Genomic DNA, 17,657 nt, shown 5'->3' on the forward strand with positions numbered 1-17,657 from the left:
TGAGCTGGTTCCTTTTCACAGACCTGATCCTGTGATGTATCACTCATTTTTGATCTGATGATTCACTGGAATTTTAGACTCAGTATACTGACTGAGATTTATGATCACGTGAGCTTTTTCTTTAAAAATAGTTCTTACTAGAAGCGGCATTGTAACTGCACACCTGTGTACATTCAATACCCAGTCAAAACTTCCAAGAGGACTTCCTGAAATTGCAGGCACTTCTATCAGGTAAATTCTCTGCCTGTTTTGATTTTATTTGGTTTACATTAATTTATGTGCATTATGTAATTTAATAACTTTTTCTTTTACACTAAAGCATGGCCTAGCATAAAATTCTGGAAAGAAGGGAGATAAGAAGTGCTGTGACAGGGAGAAATCATGCCAGCCCTATGCCACAATCACAGAGCATTAGTGTCTTTTTCTTTTCTTGTTTCCTTTTTCTTATTGCTTTTCTTCTTCTACCCCTATGACAGACAAGCAAAGAAAACTGGAGATCATAGAGGTATAAGCTTTGATGCATTAACAGTCTGAATACAGAAATAGAATCACCTTCTAGCTGTGATCCATGAGGGCTGCAGTTTGCTCTATGTGCAATGATTTGCACAGGTCATGTTTCCTCTTCTTCCCCTTGGTCAGAGGACACTTCTGTGGAGCAGCGAACACTCGAAGTTTCATTGCTCACACCTTTTATTCTGTTCACAGCTGTCCTGCTTTGGGAAGTTCTCTGAACAGGAATCCAGAGTGCTGGTTTTGGCTGGGGTAGAGTTAATTTTCTTCACAGTAGCTGGTATGGGGCTATATTTTGGATTTGTGCTGGAAACAGTGTTGATAACCCAGGGGTGTTTTAGTTACTGCTGAGAAGTGCTTACACAGAGCCAAGGCCTTTTCTGCTTCTCATACCACCCCACCAGCGAGCAGGCTGGGGGTGCACAAGAAGTTGGGAAGGGACACAGCTGGGACAGCTGACCCCAACTGGCCAAAGGGGTATTCCAGACCATACGATGTCATGCTCAGCATATAAAGCTGGGAGAAGAAGGAGGAAGCGGGGGAGATGGTTGGAGCGATGGCGTTTGTCTTCCCAAGTAACCGCTACATGTGACAGAGCCCTGCTTTCCTGGAGATGGTTGAACACCTGCCTGCTGATGGGAAGTGGTGAATGAATTCCTGGGTTTGCTTTGCTTGTGTGTGTGGCTTTTGCTTTACCTATTAAACTGTCTTTATCTCAATCCATGAGTTTTCTCACTTTTACCCTTCTGATTCTCTCCCCCATCCCACCAGGGGAGAGTGAGCGAGCAGCTGTGTGGGGCTTAGTTGCTGGCTGGGGTAAAACCACGATATCCACTAATCACGATTTACCTGTTAAGACTCACATTCAAAACTGTGTGAAAAATTACAACTGCTTACAGGCAGAGTCATCACCTTTAAGTGGAGGAAACGTCTGCTTCAAGGAACAACTGGTGACATGGTCTCCATTGTTGACATACACTGATCAACTATCAGATCTGTTACACTTTCATGAAGAAAGTATGATGTCAGGTTTGCGGATATCTGTCCTGAAAGGATGTGTGTGTGGATATCCATGAGAATGGAAAAATTATCTCTTAGTTCCTCACTGATGATTGACAGATTTGTAGGAAAGCTGCAAGCTTGACTTTGCAGGATTTTTTTGTTTCTCTTCCTTTCCCCGCTTAGCTCCATCTTTTCTCCAAACAGGAACACTCATAAGTATTTGCTAATTCTTTCAATTCTTTAAAAGTCCTGTGAGACAGCTTTATATTAACGTACCAAAGCAGAGCCAAATGGCTTTGTATTTATTGTTGTCTAATAGAGGGTGGTCTATGTTACAATTTGATGGAACAGCTCCGAGTCTTGAAGGATGAACAAATAGATTAATGTGTTAACTCACTACAGTTTATTACAGTAATTAGAAATGAAACATAGCAACAGTCATATCACAGGCATATAACAATAAATCAGCAGATGAATTATGGCACCCCCTACCCCTTCTAATTCACCCTGGGGCCCGAGCCCCAAGTCAAGCCACGCTGCTTCCACCCCTGCTCCCAACTGCAAGCACCCACTTTCCTCCAAGGAAAACATCACCCAGAGTTAGCACCCAAAGGAAAGAAGCTCCACTGGGGGTTCTTCTCTAGGCAATGGCAGGAGGGAGGCCGGCTCAGCTTAGAGCCTTTGTTCTGGACAGTACACTTGTAGGGAAGACAGTACAGGAAATCTCTCTCCCAGGCCACGAAGGGACAGTCATCTTATCATTTTCATCATAAAGTTTACAGGTGTTTTGCAGTTCTTGTGGGCTGACTAGGACAAGGTCCAGAGCCTTCATCAACTTTTATTACATTACAATATCAAGAATGAAATAACAGTAAGTCCTTTCATTGGCAAACTTATAAGGCTGTCCAGTGGAATGAGCCTTGGGTTCACCTGGGGAATAAACAAGGTGGTACAGTCCCTATTCTGCTTGGGGCAATGGGCTGTCGCTCACACATTAGGAAGTATTATAGACCAGAGTTTTCTGCAAGCATTGCTGCTTGACAACTACCACTAAAAAATACAGCCAACTCAATGCAAATACTAAAGACCTTGCAATTTTCTCCTGCAGACTCATTTTTTGAGCTCAGTCCAAACTTCCATGCCCATCTTCACAAGCTGTGAAAGCTTTTTACAACCTATAGCAAGTCGCCATTGTTTTCATTAACTCTGAAACATATTGCAGAGCTCTTATGTATTCCTGCACCACTGCACAGCAGCTCTTGGGTGAGGGTGGTGTTAGGAAGTATTCTCAAGATCACAGAAATGGAAATGCAGTAAATGGGGTTAAATGTTAAAAGATGCCTGCAGGGGAATTTTACAAGATCCTTTATAAGCTAATGTCTGTTTTTTCTAACAGATATCAACCCGTTATTCTCATTTTGCTAGCGTTGGTAATGCACAACTTATACTATTCTTGCATGACACTCCTTCCTAAAACTGATGTTATATGTGCACACATGCACATACATGTCCTCTGCAGGTTTTTTTGTTGAGACCCACACCAGCTAAACAGCTTTATAGCAGCCAGTGGTTCCAGGCAATGTGCTACTTACAGTTTCTTATAGGCAAATGTCAAATCTGAAAGTCCATTGTGAATAGTCACAGAGAATTTTCTGCATCAACAGATAGCCTTCTGCTACTGACTAGTGCTTGTGATGAATGAATTAGCCATTCGTTTTCTGCCACCACTGTAGGAAGGATATGTAATCCTGTGTGAAAGAGGAAATAAGAATAGAAAGCCACTCACATCTAACAGCAAGAAACTGGAGGGGAGTGTTAACACTAGAGTTCTGACAGCAGAGACACCTATCAAACTCTGTCAGCATCATTTCTTCAGAGTTTTCCTAGGCTGGCTGATGGTGCCAGAAAGTTGAAGTATTTCTGCTGAAGCTTATAGCTCTAGAGGGATCTATCATGTAGAAGCAAGTTATGAAGCAAGGCTTATTTGCCTCTTCCTCTGCATGACCTGGCAAAGAAAGTAGGAGAAGCACATAGCTGATGAGGGCTCTGAAAGAGGGAGGGTGAGAGACTGCATCACTCTGCATAGCCCTAACTTTGATGGGAGTAATTTCCAGCTTCCTCTGCCTCAGCACAATTAAAAAGTAAAAAAAATCCACGTGAACTCCAGGGTTGCCAGGATGACATGAGCAATCCAGTATCAGGGGATAGTAGGACTGTGGGGACACCAAATATGGTGGTGGTGAGGATAAGACCCAGAACCATGAATCACTCCACATAAAATCACAAGCTATTAAAAAAAAAAAAAAATTGTTTTGCTGTTCTTGCTTGGTCTTCTCATTTTGGATCTCTCCCTGTGCCAAAGCTGCCCCATTTATGGAATAGTCAGCCATGCAAGAGCTGTCAGATGTACTGAATAGTAGTCCTGGCTTTGTGTACCATCTGCCTTCAAGGAGGGACACAGAGAGTGTCTTCCTCTGCCTCCTTCTGTCACTATGGTCTCATCAGTGTCTCCAGCTGATGTCCAATATATCAATGCATCTTGCCTCTGGTGTAGACTACCCCTGCATCCCACTCCCTGCACTGGGAGCTCTCTTCACAACCCTCATGACTAAAATCTCATTGCATCCATTTTTCCCAGTCTCCTTTTCCCTCTCCCTTGGCCATGCTGCTGGCAGCAATGGCTATACAGATTGGTAGCTGCAGCATGATTAAGTTATTTTGTCCCTGTCCTTTTCTATGTAATGAGAAGCTGTCAGCCAACTTTGGGTCCAAGACTAGCCTGCCAGCCTTTGTACATTTGCAGATATAGCTGACAGGAACTAAGTGCATTTGAGAGATTTTCAAGTTAGCTCCTGAGAGACTGACATCTCCTAAAGGTGGTGCTAATACTCATGATTAGTTTCTAAAACTTGCTACAATTAATATGGTCACAAATTAATTTTCCATGTGACTAGGCAATAGATTTTCAAAAAAATGGGGCAAGTCTTGTACTTAATATAGTAGCAGTAGACCCCTCAGTGATCTAAAACCAAAGCCATCTACGTGTATAAGAAGTGGATAATGGATTGAGCTGCTTCTCCCACATGCTTCATTGCTCCCCTCACCATAATGCTGCAACTGATTTGCACTCAACCTCCTGTGAGGTGAGAAAGCAACAGGCAGAACAAAGGTATTACCTGAGGTTAACCCAGCTCCACCTAAGTTCCATGCTCAGGTAAGTCCCAAGGGCTCATGTGCTCCAGCAGGCAAAAATGGGGAAAGCCCAAATGTCCCCTCTGTGCTGACTGGCCAGTCAGTTGACTGGGTGGCAAGTGCTTTTGGAGAATGGGTAAGAGTCACCTTTCCACTGAGATTTTAGATCCTGCACCACCCCAGTTGTACAGTTTAGAAGGTATCTCTAACAACTTCTTTAAAAAAAGATACATTTTTCAGACCTTCCCTCTTAAATCAGACCATAATGCTCTCAAAGGTGGTGAAAGAGTTTGCAAAGTCACCATGAACACCAGACCTGCTCATCAGAAGATTTTGAAGAGATACAAGGGAAACCCTGGCTGGTGAACAGATACAAGGGAAACCCTGGCTGGATTGCTGCCACTTATACTGCTTGAGGGATGAGGCCAGTGGACTGTGGTGAGAGCACTGCTAGAGGGGAATATAATCTGGCACTAAGTTCTGTGTAATGCAGCTTCAAGCATCTGAAGTTACTTGCTCCTTTCCTACAAGATTCATGATTGACGCTCTTGCAGACAAAGAGTGGTTTTACTCTAAAGCAGATTATTTATTGCTTCATATGTCTAACAAAAAATTAAAATCATTTATATAAAAAAATGGTGTTCTAAAAATATTCATTGTGAAAAACAACATTCTTCATCCTTCCCCTAACTCTTACCAACAGACCGAAATCTACAATTTATAAACAGTCTTCCTAAAACAAAGATAGGCCATTAAGGATCAACAGGAGGACAATAATTTCATACAGGTAAAATACTGCACAGTACAACAGATCACACCAGGGATTTGCTATAAGAGTGCTTAGGATGATAAACAATGTCTCCAAACACCAGTAAAATCTCAGCAGCAGTCAGTCACCAACCCATCTATCAAGCACCCATAAGGACAGGTTCAGCCCATTTTGTACAAAGGAAACTGTTCTTTGTTTAACCTCCATTAGTCATTCAGAGAAAAATAATCCTCATATTTCATAGTATAGTTGAACAAGAAAAAATCCATTTGATACAATTTTTTTATTTTCTTGATTTGTTCTGAGTTCAGCTGTCTGAGATATTCCAAGGTGATATCACCGTTAGTTCGTTTCTCTGAGCCATACCTCTTCAAGCTGGGGTAGTGCAGGCTCTCTGGTGCTCCAATGACTTTCAGAACATGCTCAGAATCTAACCCAAGGGTTTCATACTTACCCAAAATATCATAGTGAATGTTGCAAGGATCACAGAGCAAAAACATTGGTTTCCAGTGAATGTCAAGACTATTAGGCGGTTTTGCTATAATGAAGTTGACAAACTCCTGAAAACTCACTTTTTCAGAAGAATTTTTGTTTTTCCTGAACATTGCCTTAATCTCATTAGCAACAGTGATACTGTAGAACGGCTCAGAGTGCAGAAGTTTGTCTCTGTAAGCTGAAACCAGCCGTTCCAAAGGATGTCTGGTGAACATCACTTTGGTGTAATTATTCAGAAATTCCTTTTGTATGGCAGGAGGGTAAGTCCCCAGCTTTTTGATCAGCGAGGTTTGGTGGATGTGATCATGCTCAATTTCAGAAGCTTCTGCATTCAGGTCTGCTTGGAGAAGAAAAATAGTTCTCTTCCAATTGGAGCAACCTACCTTGGGCACCTCACAGTAGATAAATTTATGTTTGTGCTCCACAAAGAGCTGGTTTGCAACATGAGAATCTAACTTGCTTCTCAATTTAAGAAAGTTATTCTTCAGGCAGACAGAAGCCAGCGTGCTTTTGCGATCATTTTGAATTGCCAGCCAATCTGCAGTGGGATCAGGAAAAGCACCTACAACAAAGGAAGAAATTTAAACCATTAGTGTGAAACAGACTTATATAAGCCTCTTTCTTTGTGACAATTGTAGCACTCAATCTATCTCCCTGCATACAAAAGCTAATGAAGATGCTAAAATCAATTTTTTGTTTACTGTCACTGGACTCCACTATGGCAAACATGCAATAAACTATCCTGCTTAGTGAAAAGTTTGTTAAATTAAAATGTTCAACATGTTAGCAATATTACTCTAAGTAAGATGGATGTTCTAACACTTCTAATGTCAACTGGCTTTTGTAGTGCTCTTCCTCTCATAAATTGCTAAGATAGCTATCACAATAACAGGGCCTTGGATATTTTCATAGTATTGTTTATCACTTAGGCTCCATAGTCACTTTCTAATACATTTGGGAAAGGTGTCCCTGGTTCTAGAAAACATTAAGTCTTTCTGTTGGTAAATTCTTTACTCACCTGTTAGGTTTTTTTGTCTCCTACAGAAAAACCCAAAAAGAAATATCCCAAAAATAAAATTTGGGAGAAGGAAAACTAACACCTTCTGGTTCATATTATTTTTACAGGAAGGAGGATGACGTGATCTCTAAAGTGGAAATCTGCCTTTCTGTCAACAAGGAAAGATAGTACAAGTTAGATTTTGTATGACTGATATAACAAAGATAACATGGTATTCTCTTACAGAATTTATGATAGCAGAAAGACCTTTCAAGCCCTATAAAAACAGGCTTTGCTAATAAGTAAAAATTCTCCTATGAAAAAGACTCACTACAATTATACCGTTAAACCAAACAGACAAATAATATGACCACTTCAAAGTATTACAAAATTCCCCCCTTTCTCATAACAATGAACTGTGTATGAGCAAATACTTCTCCTTTCTCCTCATTTAAAGCTGGTCTTCCTGCCAAGCAAACATTCTCTCCCTTCACACTGTGTAATGATTACCTTATTTAGGATTACACAGATGTATTTTTTTTTTACTTAACCTTACTTGGAGTCTGGGAGTACAAAGTTTTCTGTAACCTGCAACAGGCCTATCCATAAGCCTATGATGCGTTCAGGATGAGATTCTTCCCATCTCTTGCCCTGAAGCTTTCCACTTTGTACAAATAAATCAATATTCACTGCAGGAGAAACTCTTCCACATTCCAGCAGAGAATCCTAACTACTAACAATAAATGGATTCTTCCATTCTCTGTCTCCTCGAGACACTGCAGTGTATGTACGTCTGCTGCCATTACTGCTGCAGCATAAGAGCCCCCAAATGGTTCACTATGGCAGGAAGCATATAGAAGCAGCAAAGGAAACAACAGAAAAGGAGATGTCCCTTGTTCACAGGTAAAAGGAGAGAAGGCCAATGCAGTCCAACACTCAACATATTTTCTCTCCTGTGCTCACTCATTCTGTCCTCTTGCACTTCCAGGAGAGAGAGCTCTCTAAGTCCTCTGTGCAATCTTACTGTGTTGCCCCCATTAGAAAGCTCTTCATCAGCGTGCTTTTAATCACTTTTTATTTGAAGTAGCAAAATTAAGTGCAAAGCCATAACTACTGGCAAACACGACATTCTATTTCTGTCCCATAAAGTCTGCACCATCAAAAAAGTCAAGCAACACTGTCTTCCTTTTCCACTTTTCAATTTTTCACCCTGAATCTGCTGGCAATAAAAACTTCATAGCCTGGATTTCATGTTTTGTTTTTACAAAGATACAACAGGACCACCCTGGAAGTTACTTGTGGTCCTCGCCACTCCCCAGCAGTGTGGATGTACATAAATCCCAGCTGCCATATGGAAACTGGTTTCCTGTGTGTTCTGAGACAGCAGTAGAGACAGCCCTAGTTAAATTGCTGAAAATGTACTTGCACACTAGGTTTCTTCTTTTCAGAGCTGACGGGTGATTATTATATCACACATCTTTACCAGAGTATCTTCAAACTCATACAGTTAACAGCATTACTAATTATTAAACCTCTCTTAGTGTAGGCATGACCTGAGAGGGATGCCTGTTCACTATGTCTGACCTGTAAACATTGTTATGAACAAATCTGCAGTCACATATATTAACAATTTACTTGTGTTTACTTTATACTGTTATGATACTCATTCAAATGAATGCAGTATTTTTACACATGATGGCATGTCGCCAGTATTTTTGCATTTTCTTGGCTGCGTAAGACCATTATAAAGGCTACAAGAAAAAATATGGGTTGATTTTCGGCCTTTAACTTTTTCTTCACTGCACATCAATTCTCCCTTCACTGTGCGATCTATTGACTTCTAACACATCAAAGGCTGTTCTCAAGGCCACCTAAAGTCAGTCAGATTGTTCATTGATCTCATGAGGTCCAAGATTGAGTGATCCCTCTTCATTCTTTTTCAAAGGGGTTTGAAGACACGATTTCACACTGTGTAGCAATTAAAATAAATATGACACTAAATAATTCTGTACAGGGACTCCTTGTTAGAGTATGCTTAGGAGAAAGAGGTTGGGCTTAATTTACCTTAAATGCTATCACTTCAGGGTAGTTACTGTTATCATACTTGTCTCAGGAATCAGAAAATGAACTAAACTAATTTACCCTATTTAGATACTTGTATCATATATATTTGTTAATTAAATTACTGGTACAGAATATAAGGTCTGCCATAATACACATTTCATGTTGAAACATGTCAATGAGTCACCAGAGGGAAATGGAAGAGACTTGCTTCCTTGTTTATGAAGCTGTTTATGAGCTAGTCAAACACAGGAGACAACTCCTCTTCTAAAACATTTGCATATTTGTGGAAGCAAAAGAATCCTCGTTTTAATTGAGGAGAATGGTCAGACCATAAGGAGGGATAGACAAGGTCCAAGGTGAAATCTGTCTGGACCCCTTAGAAAACTTCAAAGTGCAGACTGGCTGTAAGAGCGAAAACCATCCATCAAAAAGTGAGGTCAGCATGATGATTCAGAGAAGCTACCTAAAGGTGAAGTCCAAAGGCTTCTTCTGAAGTTGTTTTCTGATGGGATACCCCAATACGGAGTTCTGTGTAATACAAGTTCTCCAACGATGAAAATCACCTAAGAGCAACCTGAGGAATAAGAGGAAAGAAAATTGAGACCCATTTTGTCAGAAGAGGGACAAGTCACCTGGAAATTAAAAAGGGGGGAAAAAATCCAAAACAAACACACTTTTGTGATACATTCATTGTCAGTAGATCAGATGAACTTTTTCTTCTATTTCTTCACTTATGTCTTCTCCAGGTATTTGTAATTGTGTTGTCTATTTTAGATGTAATAAATTAATACTTCTATTTGCGTTTTACCTCATCCTACCTTGAATAAGTGTGATTTAAGGTGACTTGGTAACTACAAGGCATTCTTCAATGAAGGTGTGGTGAGTCTATTAACACAACAACTACATAATAAATAGTCTAATTCTGCTGTAACCGAAGGGCAGCAGAATGGGGTCCCACAGGCAAGGTGGAAAGACAGTACCATAGGATTCAAAAGAAAGGCAGAAATATCTTCTAGTGAAAAGTAACACAGCAAGGAGTCAGAAACCTAAATGTCTCTTTGGAACTAACATATCCCCAAAGAGAGTAGAAAATACTAAAAAAGGGGCATTAATCTGCTTTGTTCTTGTTACACATAGTCGTGGGGGTTTTGTGGATTTTGGGTTTTGCTTTTTTAATTTTTAATGAAGCGTAAAATCTAGATAACAGCCTTATACCACACTGTTGGTTTTTGCTTGTTCTTCAGATCACATCATGATATATCAACCATCATAGCTATGGCTTAATATTTTCAACTCTGCTTGTCTTACTGGATTCTGCAGATTTCATCAGAAATAATTTTATGACTTTTTCTTGGACATTACTAAACAGTAAACCAGGCAGTAAGAGGAAAGATCCTCATAGAACTCTTTCTTGCAGAACCCTTTCAGAAGGATTTCTATCAGGTGATGAGACCTTTTGAGGCCTGTCCGTTAACTAGTGTTTAATTCCTTCAATGTTTGTCCAGCTGATTTGATGGCTTTCTAGCCTCTTAGCTAAAACATGCTGCAGTATCAAGTTGAATGCTTTATACAATTCTAAATCCACTATATCAATGTTATTACCTTGATCAACCAAATCCAAACAAAAATAGTAAGTTGGTTTGGTGAGATACATTTCCTGTAGCATAATCCAAAGTTTCTATGTGAGAGCAACCAGAGCAATTGCTTAAGCCAGGAGTGGTACCAAACAGGGAACAGATTATTGGAGAAAGCGATGCCAATCATCTCATGTGCATGAGAGATGGGAAAAAGGCCTCAAGCCCTCATTTTATGAGAAATACTTATTGAATTCCAACCTTCTTTGCACTAGTGGTAATTCTACCATCTCCCTCTACCAATCCATTGTTAAGAATCTTTTCTTCCCAATATATACACTCCTTATAACAAAACAAAAAAAAGCTGCATCATGTTGTTCATATCTTTGTTCTCAAGTTTGCTGAGGATAAAATGTTCTTTCCATCCTTCTGTTTCCTTCAAGAAATTTATAACGATTTTCTGTTTTTAATTACTTTTAACATCCCCATTTTCTATATGCTACACTGGGTATGGAGGAGTGGCTGGCAACTTACTTGCACATCCCCTGTATGTCAGGCTAGATCATTTGACCCAGAAGAGCTCTCTATCTCAATGATGAGATTGCACTTTTCCAGGGCTCTCACAAAATTGTCACACGCCTCAGTTATCCGATAATTTTTTTCAGTGAAATTGCTTTCTCTTGGTTCATTTGTCTTGTACTTGCTGTCCATTTTGTGATACTAGACCTTCTGCAACCATCCCAAACATCTGTTAGCAGACCGGACCTTAACTGTTCGTACCATATGTTGCTACACCATGACCACTCACACTTATCCAACCACCAGCTTTGGTTTTGTAATGAGTTCCTTTTCCCCCGACCAGAATGAGGTCTGATACAGAATGTCTAGCACTCTTTCAATTAGGAAATATTTAGAGTGTCCAAAGATGTTTTAATGATAAAGTCATATGAGTACATGACCTAGCACATCACACTCAGATTGAAGTTCTCCCTCCTGCCATGCAGGTTTATTCCTAGCACAGGCGCCAAAGGAGTAGATTGCGTTGCCTTGAACAGGTATCACTGGTACATCATTCTGTCCTTGAACTGCTGAAACAATGATTCATAATACAGCATTCCCTAGTCCTTCTCCTGGAACTGCTGAACCATTGCAATTGAAAAATCTGCAGTTTTTTAAAGAAGTATTAAAAAAATCAGTCTGAAAAAACCAATATTTTGATACTTTTATAAACAATTAGAAGTCCTATAACTGGAAATGTTGAATAAAGATAAGTCTTTATGTATGGCACCTGTTACCCAAGTACAGAAATACATGTACACACACTTGTGTGTGTGTGTGTGTGTGTATATATATGTATATGTATTTCTGAACTATATGCATGTGTACATATATATATACACACATATATGTGTAGTTCAGAAACACATTAATATCAGTTACAGCATATTATTTGTTTCAAGTAAACTAAGTAGGTTGATAAGGATTTAAAGTTTCCTGGTGATAAACTTACGAAGGTGTGTCTCAAGCTAATTTTTTGCAAGGACAGACCTTGGTTACAGCTGAGCATATGGAGTGATCGTCTGAACCCTACCTGATGATAAGTGGGACTTTCAGGAGTAAAAGAATGAAATTACAACAATACTTATTTGTGTTCCTGATACATTTGAAGCCAGAAGTAGAAAAAGGTACCAATAGGGCAGCTCAGCGGAAGGTAGGGAAAATCTCTGGAAGCAGATAACATTCTCAGTTGCTGAGCGCCATTCTGTACTTAAGCCCTGTTAATCCCTTCAAAAAGACACTGCAAATACATACATACTGATATGTACATAGGTACATAAAAGGTGAGGAAGAGATGACATGTAGAAACAGCCCAGGAACAGCCAGAATAAAAAACGAACAGGAAAAACAAGCTTTGCTGGATGCAGTTCTGAGTGTGCTGTTCTAACAGGGTGAACTGCACCTTTAGAAGAAAGACCCTTGCTCATCCAAATCTGCAGCACCCTTGCTCTGGTACAACTTGCTATGGATGGACAGGAGGGAGGGAGACCCCAGAAACTGGAGTCTCAGGAAGCAGGCTGGCCAGCTCCATGAAGTGGAAAATCATTAGTGGTTTAGGAACCTCCAGCAGGCTGCAGACAGCCAAGGGCTAGAATGACCATCTGATTTGGGTCATTTTGCCAACAAGAGCCAGGGTCTGACATCACCTCACTTGCAGCAGCAAGGGCTGAAAGGTGTTATGCAAGAATGGGTACAAGCTCAGAAGAAAGACAACATATGAGCTAAACTGGGGGCTACCGAGAAAGAGGCTGACAGATGTCCTACAGAATAGCATACTTCACAGCAGTGAGGTGGGTACAAAGTCACAATTTCCAACGTAAGCACAAGCTAAAACTCTTGTTCCGTGCAGCAGTCATTTCAGCCCTCTATTACTGCATCAGATTTCTTTCTGGTCTCAGCAACTGTAGTGCTACCTTCCTCATTGCCATCATTAAACTGCTTGTTATTCTTATTACACCTTGCCTGTCTTTTAGCTTCTCCTTCCCTATTTCATCCCATGTCATCTCCCTATCTTGCTTTTCAAGGTTTTTCTTTACCTGTCATTTCACATGCAGCTCAACTTTACTTTCTGATCACTGATATTGCTAGCCCCTGCTAGCATTAGCCCCTGCTAAAAAACAAATAGCTTCTGCTTTCTCCTCTGCTGCCCCCCTTTTTGGAAGAAGTTTCTGAAGCACCTACAGAGCTATTACATTTTTCACCTAAAATCACTCCTTAAAATCCTACTTTTGGGGAATGCCAACACCAGTTAGCCTGCCAGTGTGCTAAAACTGTTACCAACCAACCCACAAAAGAGCGAGTGAAAGGAAGAGCCAATTTGGAGATGAAAAGAACCAAAGTGAGGAGAAAAAAAAAAAAAGAGTACATGGGAAAAGGCAGCACAGAGTCTGACAGAAAAAATGCCAGAGAGGCAGGGAGCAGCAACCTGAGGACAAGTGGTGGAGATGGGGGCATGGGAAATAGAAAGGCTGTGTAGCCTGCTCGAATGATACTGTGGGAAAGGGAGGTTGAGAACGGGAATGGAAAAGACACAAAGTATAATTCAGTGAAGGTGGAGAAGAACAAATTCAAGGAAATGAGTATAGAAAGGAATAATGCAAAACTATCAAAAAAATTACCACAGACGTTTAAAGAGGAATAAGATTAAATACACTGCAGTCACTCACACTCTGGAACCCAACCTTTACTATGTGATCAAACTTGTGTCTGTTTTCCTTCCTGCAGTTGTAGCCAGAAAGGCCACAGGCTTCTGATTTTAAGTATGGCTACTTCACATTGATATTGTCAGGGAGCAGTGAGGGACAGCTCTTCCCTTTGGGATGGGGAGCTGGGAATCAAGTGCAATAACTACACAGCCAGTGTGGCAGGGGCCTACCAGCCTGGATTCATGACCACCCCTGAAAGGTGAAGACCTGGAGATGGTGGCCAGGTTCAGCCAAGAGACCAGATCATCAGGCAGAGCCACGGTGACATCAGCTCATAGGTGGGCCCAGCCTGGCTGAGCCATGGGGAGTTGGAGACCAGCCCTTCTGCGGCATCACTGGGGCAGGGACTGATGGCACTGGGGGGCTGAAATGGTGTCCTGGGCTGTAGGCAGGGTGGGAGAAGCCCCACAGGGCTGGGCAGGGACTGTCGGTGCCCTGTTAGTGCTTTTGGGGCCTGATAGATAATATGAGAACAAAGCACACACCCCCCTCTGCTTGGTTACCTGGTAATGGGCTGTGGGGCTTTCTTATCTAAATGCTTAATTCAAAATCCAACGCATGTATCAACTGCCATTTAAACCACTGCAAAACCAATCATAGGAGAGCAGCCTTCACCACTTGCTTTTAGGGAATCTAGATTAGCCCAAGAAACTTGGAAAGGAGGAAGAAACAGAGAAAAGGAAGTATGGAAGAAAAGCTCAGAACATGATGCACGCCTACCACGGTGGCAATGAATGACATCCTCCCAGGCTTGTTTCATGGGAGATGGGGCCTCACAAAATTCCTCTGCTTTTCTTATTATATTGATAACTAGGTCTCTGGGTTTTCATGTGTTTTACAGTTCCCTCCCATATTTCTCTTTTCAGTTACTGTTGGTAATAGCAATGTTATCCTTGCCATTCAGGTCTACCCACCCTGTCTCAACTCTTGACCCCCGCTGTCCCCTCCTGATTCTCACATGCCTGTGTAAACTTGTTTCTTTCATTCCTGCCATTGCACACCAAATAGCATAGCCAGAACTGTCTGTAAAAGTCCTGGTTGCTTAGCACACAGCCCCCAGGCAACCTCCTGGCTGCTGTTCACCTCTTTACATCCTTTGTGTATTTGCTCCACTAGTACCCCTCTGACATAACTGATGACAGCCATGATCTCTCTTTCTCTTTTTACACTCCAGTGCATACAAAATGTCTCTATTTAAATTAATTTCCTTTTTGCTCCCATCCTCTCCAGCTTCTTCTATCATTCTAGACCAGCTTTTGACCGTCATTTTCAGGATCCGACACCGTTTTGTCCAAAACCATACCTCTACTTTCATTCTCTCCAGTTCTTTCTTTTTATACTCCTCCAAAGGCTCCTGTACAGGAATCATGAACAAGTCCTTACACCAGTGTTTTGGTGCCTGCTCTTTTACAAAAATAACATCTTCACCTGAAACGTCCTGACACTTACTGACAAACTGTGCATATGCATTCTTCTCTCTTCCTACATGAATCTGGACCTATTTTTCCTTTCCTTTCCTTTCTGGTCTCCTCTGTATTGCAGGACAAGCTGTTGGCAAAAATGCTATGTTTAAAGTCTGTTTTTATGAAACATGTTTTTACATCATACTATGGCACATGCAGTATCAAATATTAAGAAGTTAGAAAACAGTAGGATTAAAGTGGTGTGTGAGCTAAATCAGAGAGCATAAGATGAAGTATCTGCTGGCTTTTGAAACTAAAGAGCTGACATTTCAGAGTATTTAACGTTACAGTACACTCTAAGTTTGAAATAATCTTGCTGATTCAGTTACAGATATGAATGCTCAAAAGATCTGCAAATCTCGTTTCCAGAGCCTGTTCCAGTACCAGCAAATGGAGAATGGACAGTCAATGAGAGTCTCTGAAAAGGTGGGCGCCCCACACCATGTGGTATTATTGTGGCAGACAAAGAACCCAAACTCTCATCCTAAAACCTCTTGCCTGATTCACTGCACACCTTTCCTCATCTGCTGTAGATAGTGGACATCCTACTGCACAGCCCTAGAGCATCTCAAGAGCAAGTCCATCCTGTGAGCTGAGAGTGTCAAGTTGTGTGGAATACCTTGTTTCTTTAAAAACGAAGTGTTGAAAAACTACCAAAAAATGTATTCATGTGGTATCATAACAACATGCACAAAAATCAGTCAGTGGTGAATCATTTAGCTCCCTTGACTGATCTTATGATACTCACTCCAATGGAATAACCAATAGTGGCAGTGGGCTGCTATCTTCTGAACAAACCCAGCACCAACAACAAGGAGACCCAAGCTCCTCAGACTTACCTGCTGACAGCAACAAAGTGGCAAGACTCAGGCATGTGGAACGCCATTCCTAGCACTAGAGGAGAATGGTCCCTAGCACAGCTTGTCCCTGCTTCCCCTGCTCCTACCATCAGCATGGCCTGCCCAGAATCTTCCACTCCTGCTACCCCCAATACCATCTCCTTGCACCCTACTCCCCAGCAGCTCGCCAACACCGAGCTCCCCTCCTGCTGGACATATATTTGCATGGGCATCAGTACTTTTCCCTCAGTGCCTGCCCCAGGTGTGACCCCTTTTTCCCCAGTCCCTGCTTCCACTTCTCAGGCAAAATTTTAACCCAGTCTCCAGCAAATCCTCACCTCACCTCCAAAAGCCGTCGTCGTATCATTCGCAGTCAGCTTGCCCAGCAAATCCTGTTTTCTGGCTTCCCAAATGCTCATCAGATCTCACCCCGATTCTGCTGTTCAGCCTCCCCCATGCACAAGCCAGCTCTTTGCTGGCTCCCACTGCCAGACTCCTCCCTTAGTCTCCTCAGTCAGCCTCAGAGCCCACCACACCAACCACGCTTCCGAGCCCTGCTCATCAGATCTGTCTCTCCTTCTTCCAAACCTCCCACGCAGACCCACTGCTTCTCGCTCTCAGCAATGTACTCAGCTAGTCCCAGGCTCTGCACTTCAGCTCCTCTAGCTATTTTAGTATCTCCCAAACTATACTGACACATTTTCCTTTCCTTTCCCTCCCACATCAAATTTCACAGCACTCATCAAGGCACAGTGTCTTCCTGCTGATTTCATTCTTTGAATCTATTTTGCCAGTGATCCCCAACACTTCCCCCCAAAAAATCTTGCTCATGCTTGCCTTGTTACATAAAAGGGGTGGTTTACTCCCCTGTGCCACCTCAGTCCAGCAGAGGTTTCAACTGAGAATATACAAGGGGAATCCCCTTAGCCTCATTTTTCAAATGCTTTTTCCAAAGCCTGCAAAGTACCTGAACTTCTTAGAGGAAAGGTCACCAGAACCATTTAAGATGAGAGAAAAGAGCACAGTTTCCAAAACACCCTGTATAAAAAACAATAAACTATTTTTGCTCAAAGACTTTTAAAAATCATCCTGAGGCAGATATCTAGCATGGACAACTTCTGCTTAAACACTTGAAATCTGACAAAATCCTGTGCAGCTGCAAACTGTATTGAAATGAGAAGAGTCAAGATACTTATTACCCTTAGCAAAGCCAGAAAGTGAATGAAAGCCTCTGTCTCTTCATTTCAGGCACCAGAATCAGTAGCATCAACTTTTAGCTGTATGCTGAACTCCCTTGTTTTTAACTGAGGAGAGCTATAGCAGTGAAAAATAGACTGTAAAAAAATCCTCTGTAGAGTCACTTCATCATGGTGTGATTTCAAAAGATAAATATTATCTCAGTTTATTTCTTGAGAGATTTGATGGCAAGTTCTAAATAGACCAAAAAAAAAAAACAACCAAAAAACCCCCCCAAAAAACCCACAACCCC

At 41.4% G+C, this 17,657-nt stretch overlaps 1 protein-coding gene across 1 annotated transcript; it reads right to left on the minus strand.

Moving 5' to 3' along the window:
* Positions 1-1,892: 1,892 nt before the first annotated feature.
* On the minus strand, positions 1,893-16,820 carry LOC104312892 (carbohydrate sulfotransferase 9). The gene is made up of 4 exons (XM_009912047.2): positions 16,512-16,820; positions 9,493-9,603; positions 6,987-7,134; positions 1,893-6,530 (listed from the first exon to the last, which is right to left on the minus strand). The coding sequence occupies exons 3-4, from the start codon at positions 7,078-7,080 to the stop codon at positions 5,680-5,682; spliced, it is 945 nt and encodes a 314-aa protein (XP_009910349.1). The 5' UTR covers positions 7,081-7,134; positions 9,493-9,603; positions 16,512-16,820; the 3' UTR covers positions 1,893-5,679.
* Positions 16,821-17,657: the final 837 nt, after the last annotated feature.

This window comes from Haliaeetus albicilla, chromosome 5 (assembly GCF_947461875.1).
Source record: "Haliaeetus albicilla chromosome 5, bHalAlb1.1, whole genome shotgun sequence".
In the NCBI taxonomy this organism is placed as follows: domain Eukaryota; kingdom Metazoa; phylum Chordata; class Aves; order Accipitriformes; family Accipitridae; genus Haliaeetus; species Haliaeetus albicilla.

Excerpts from the sequence above, each read along its gene's own strand:
- LOC104312892 (XM_009912047.2), bottom strand. The coding sequence starts at position 7,080 with ATGAACCAGAAGGTGTTAGTTTTCCTTCTCCCAAATTTTATTTTTGGG. Across the intron at positions 6,531-6,986 it reads GAGACAAAAAAACCTAACAG|GTGCTTTTCCTGATCCCACT; the intron begins GTGAGTAAAGAA and ends CCTTTGTTGTAG.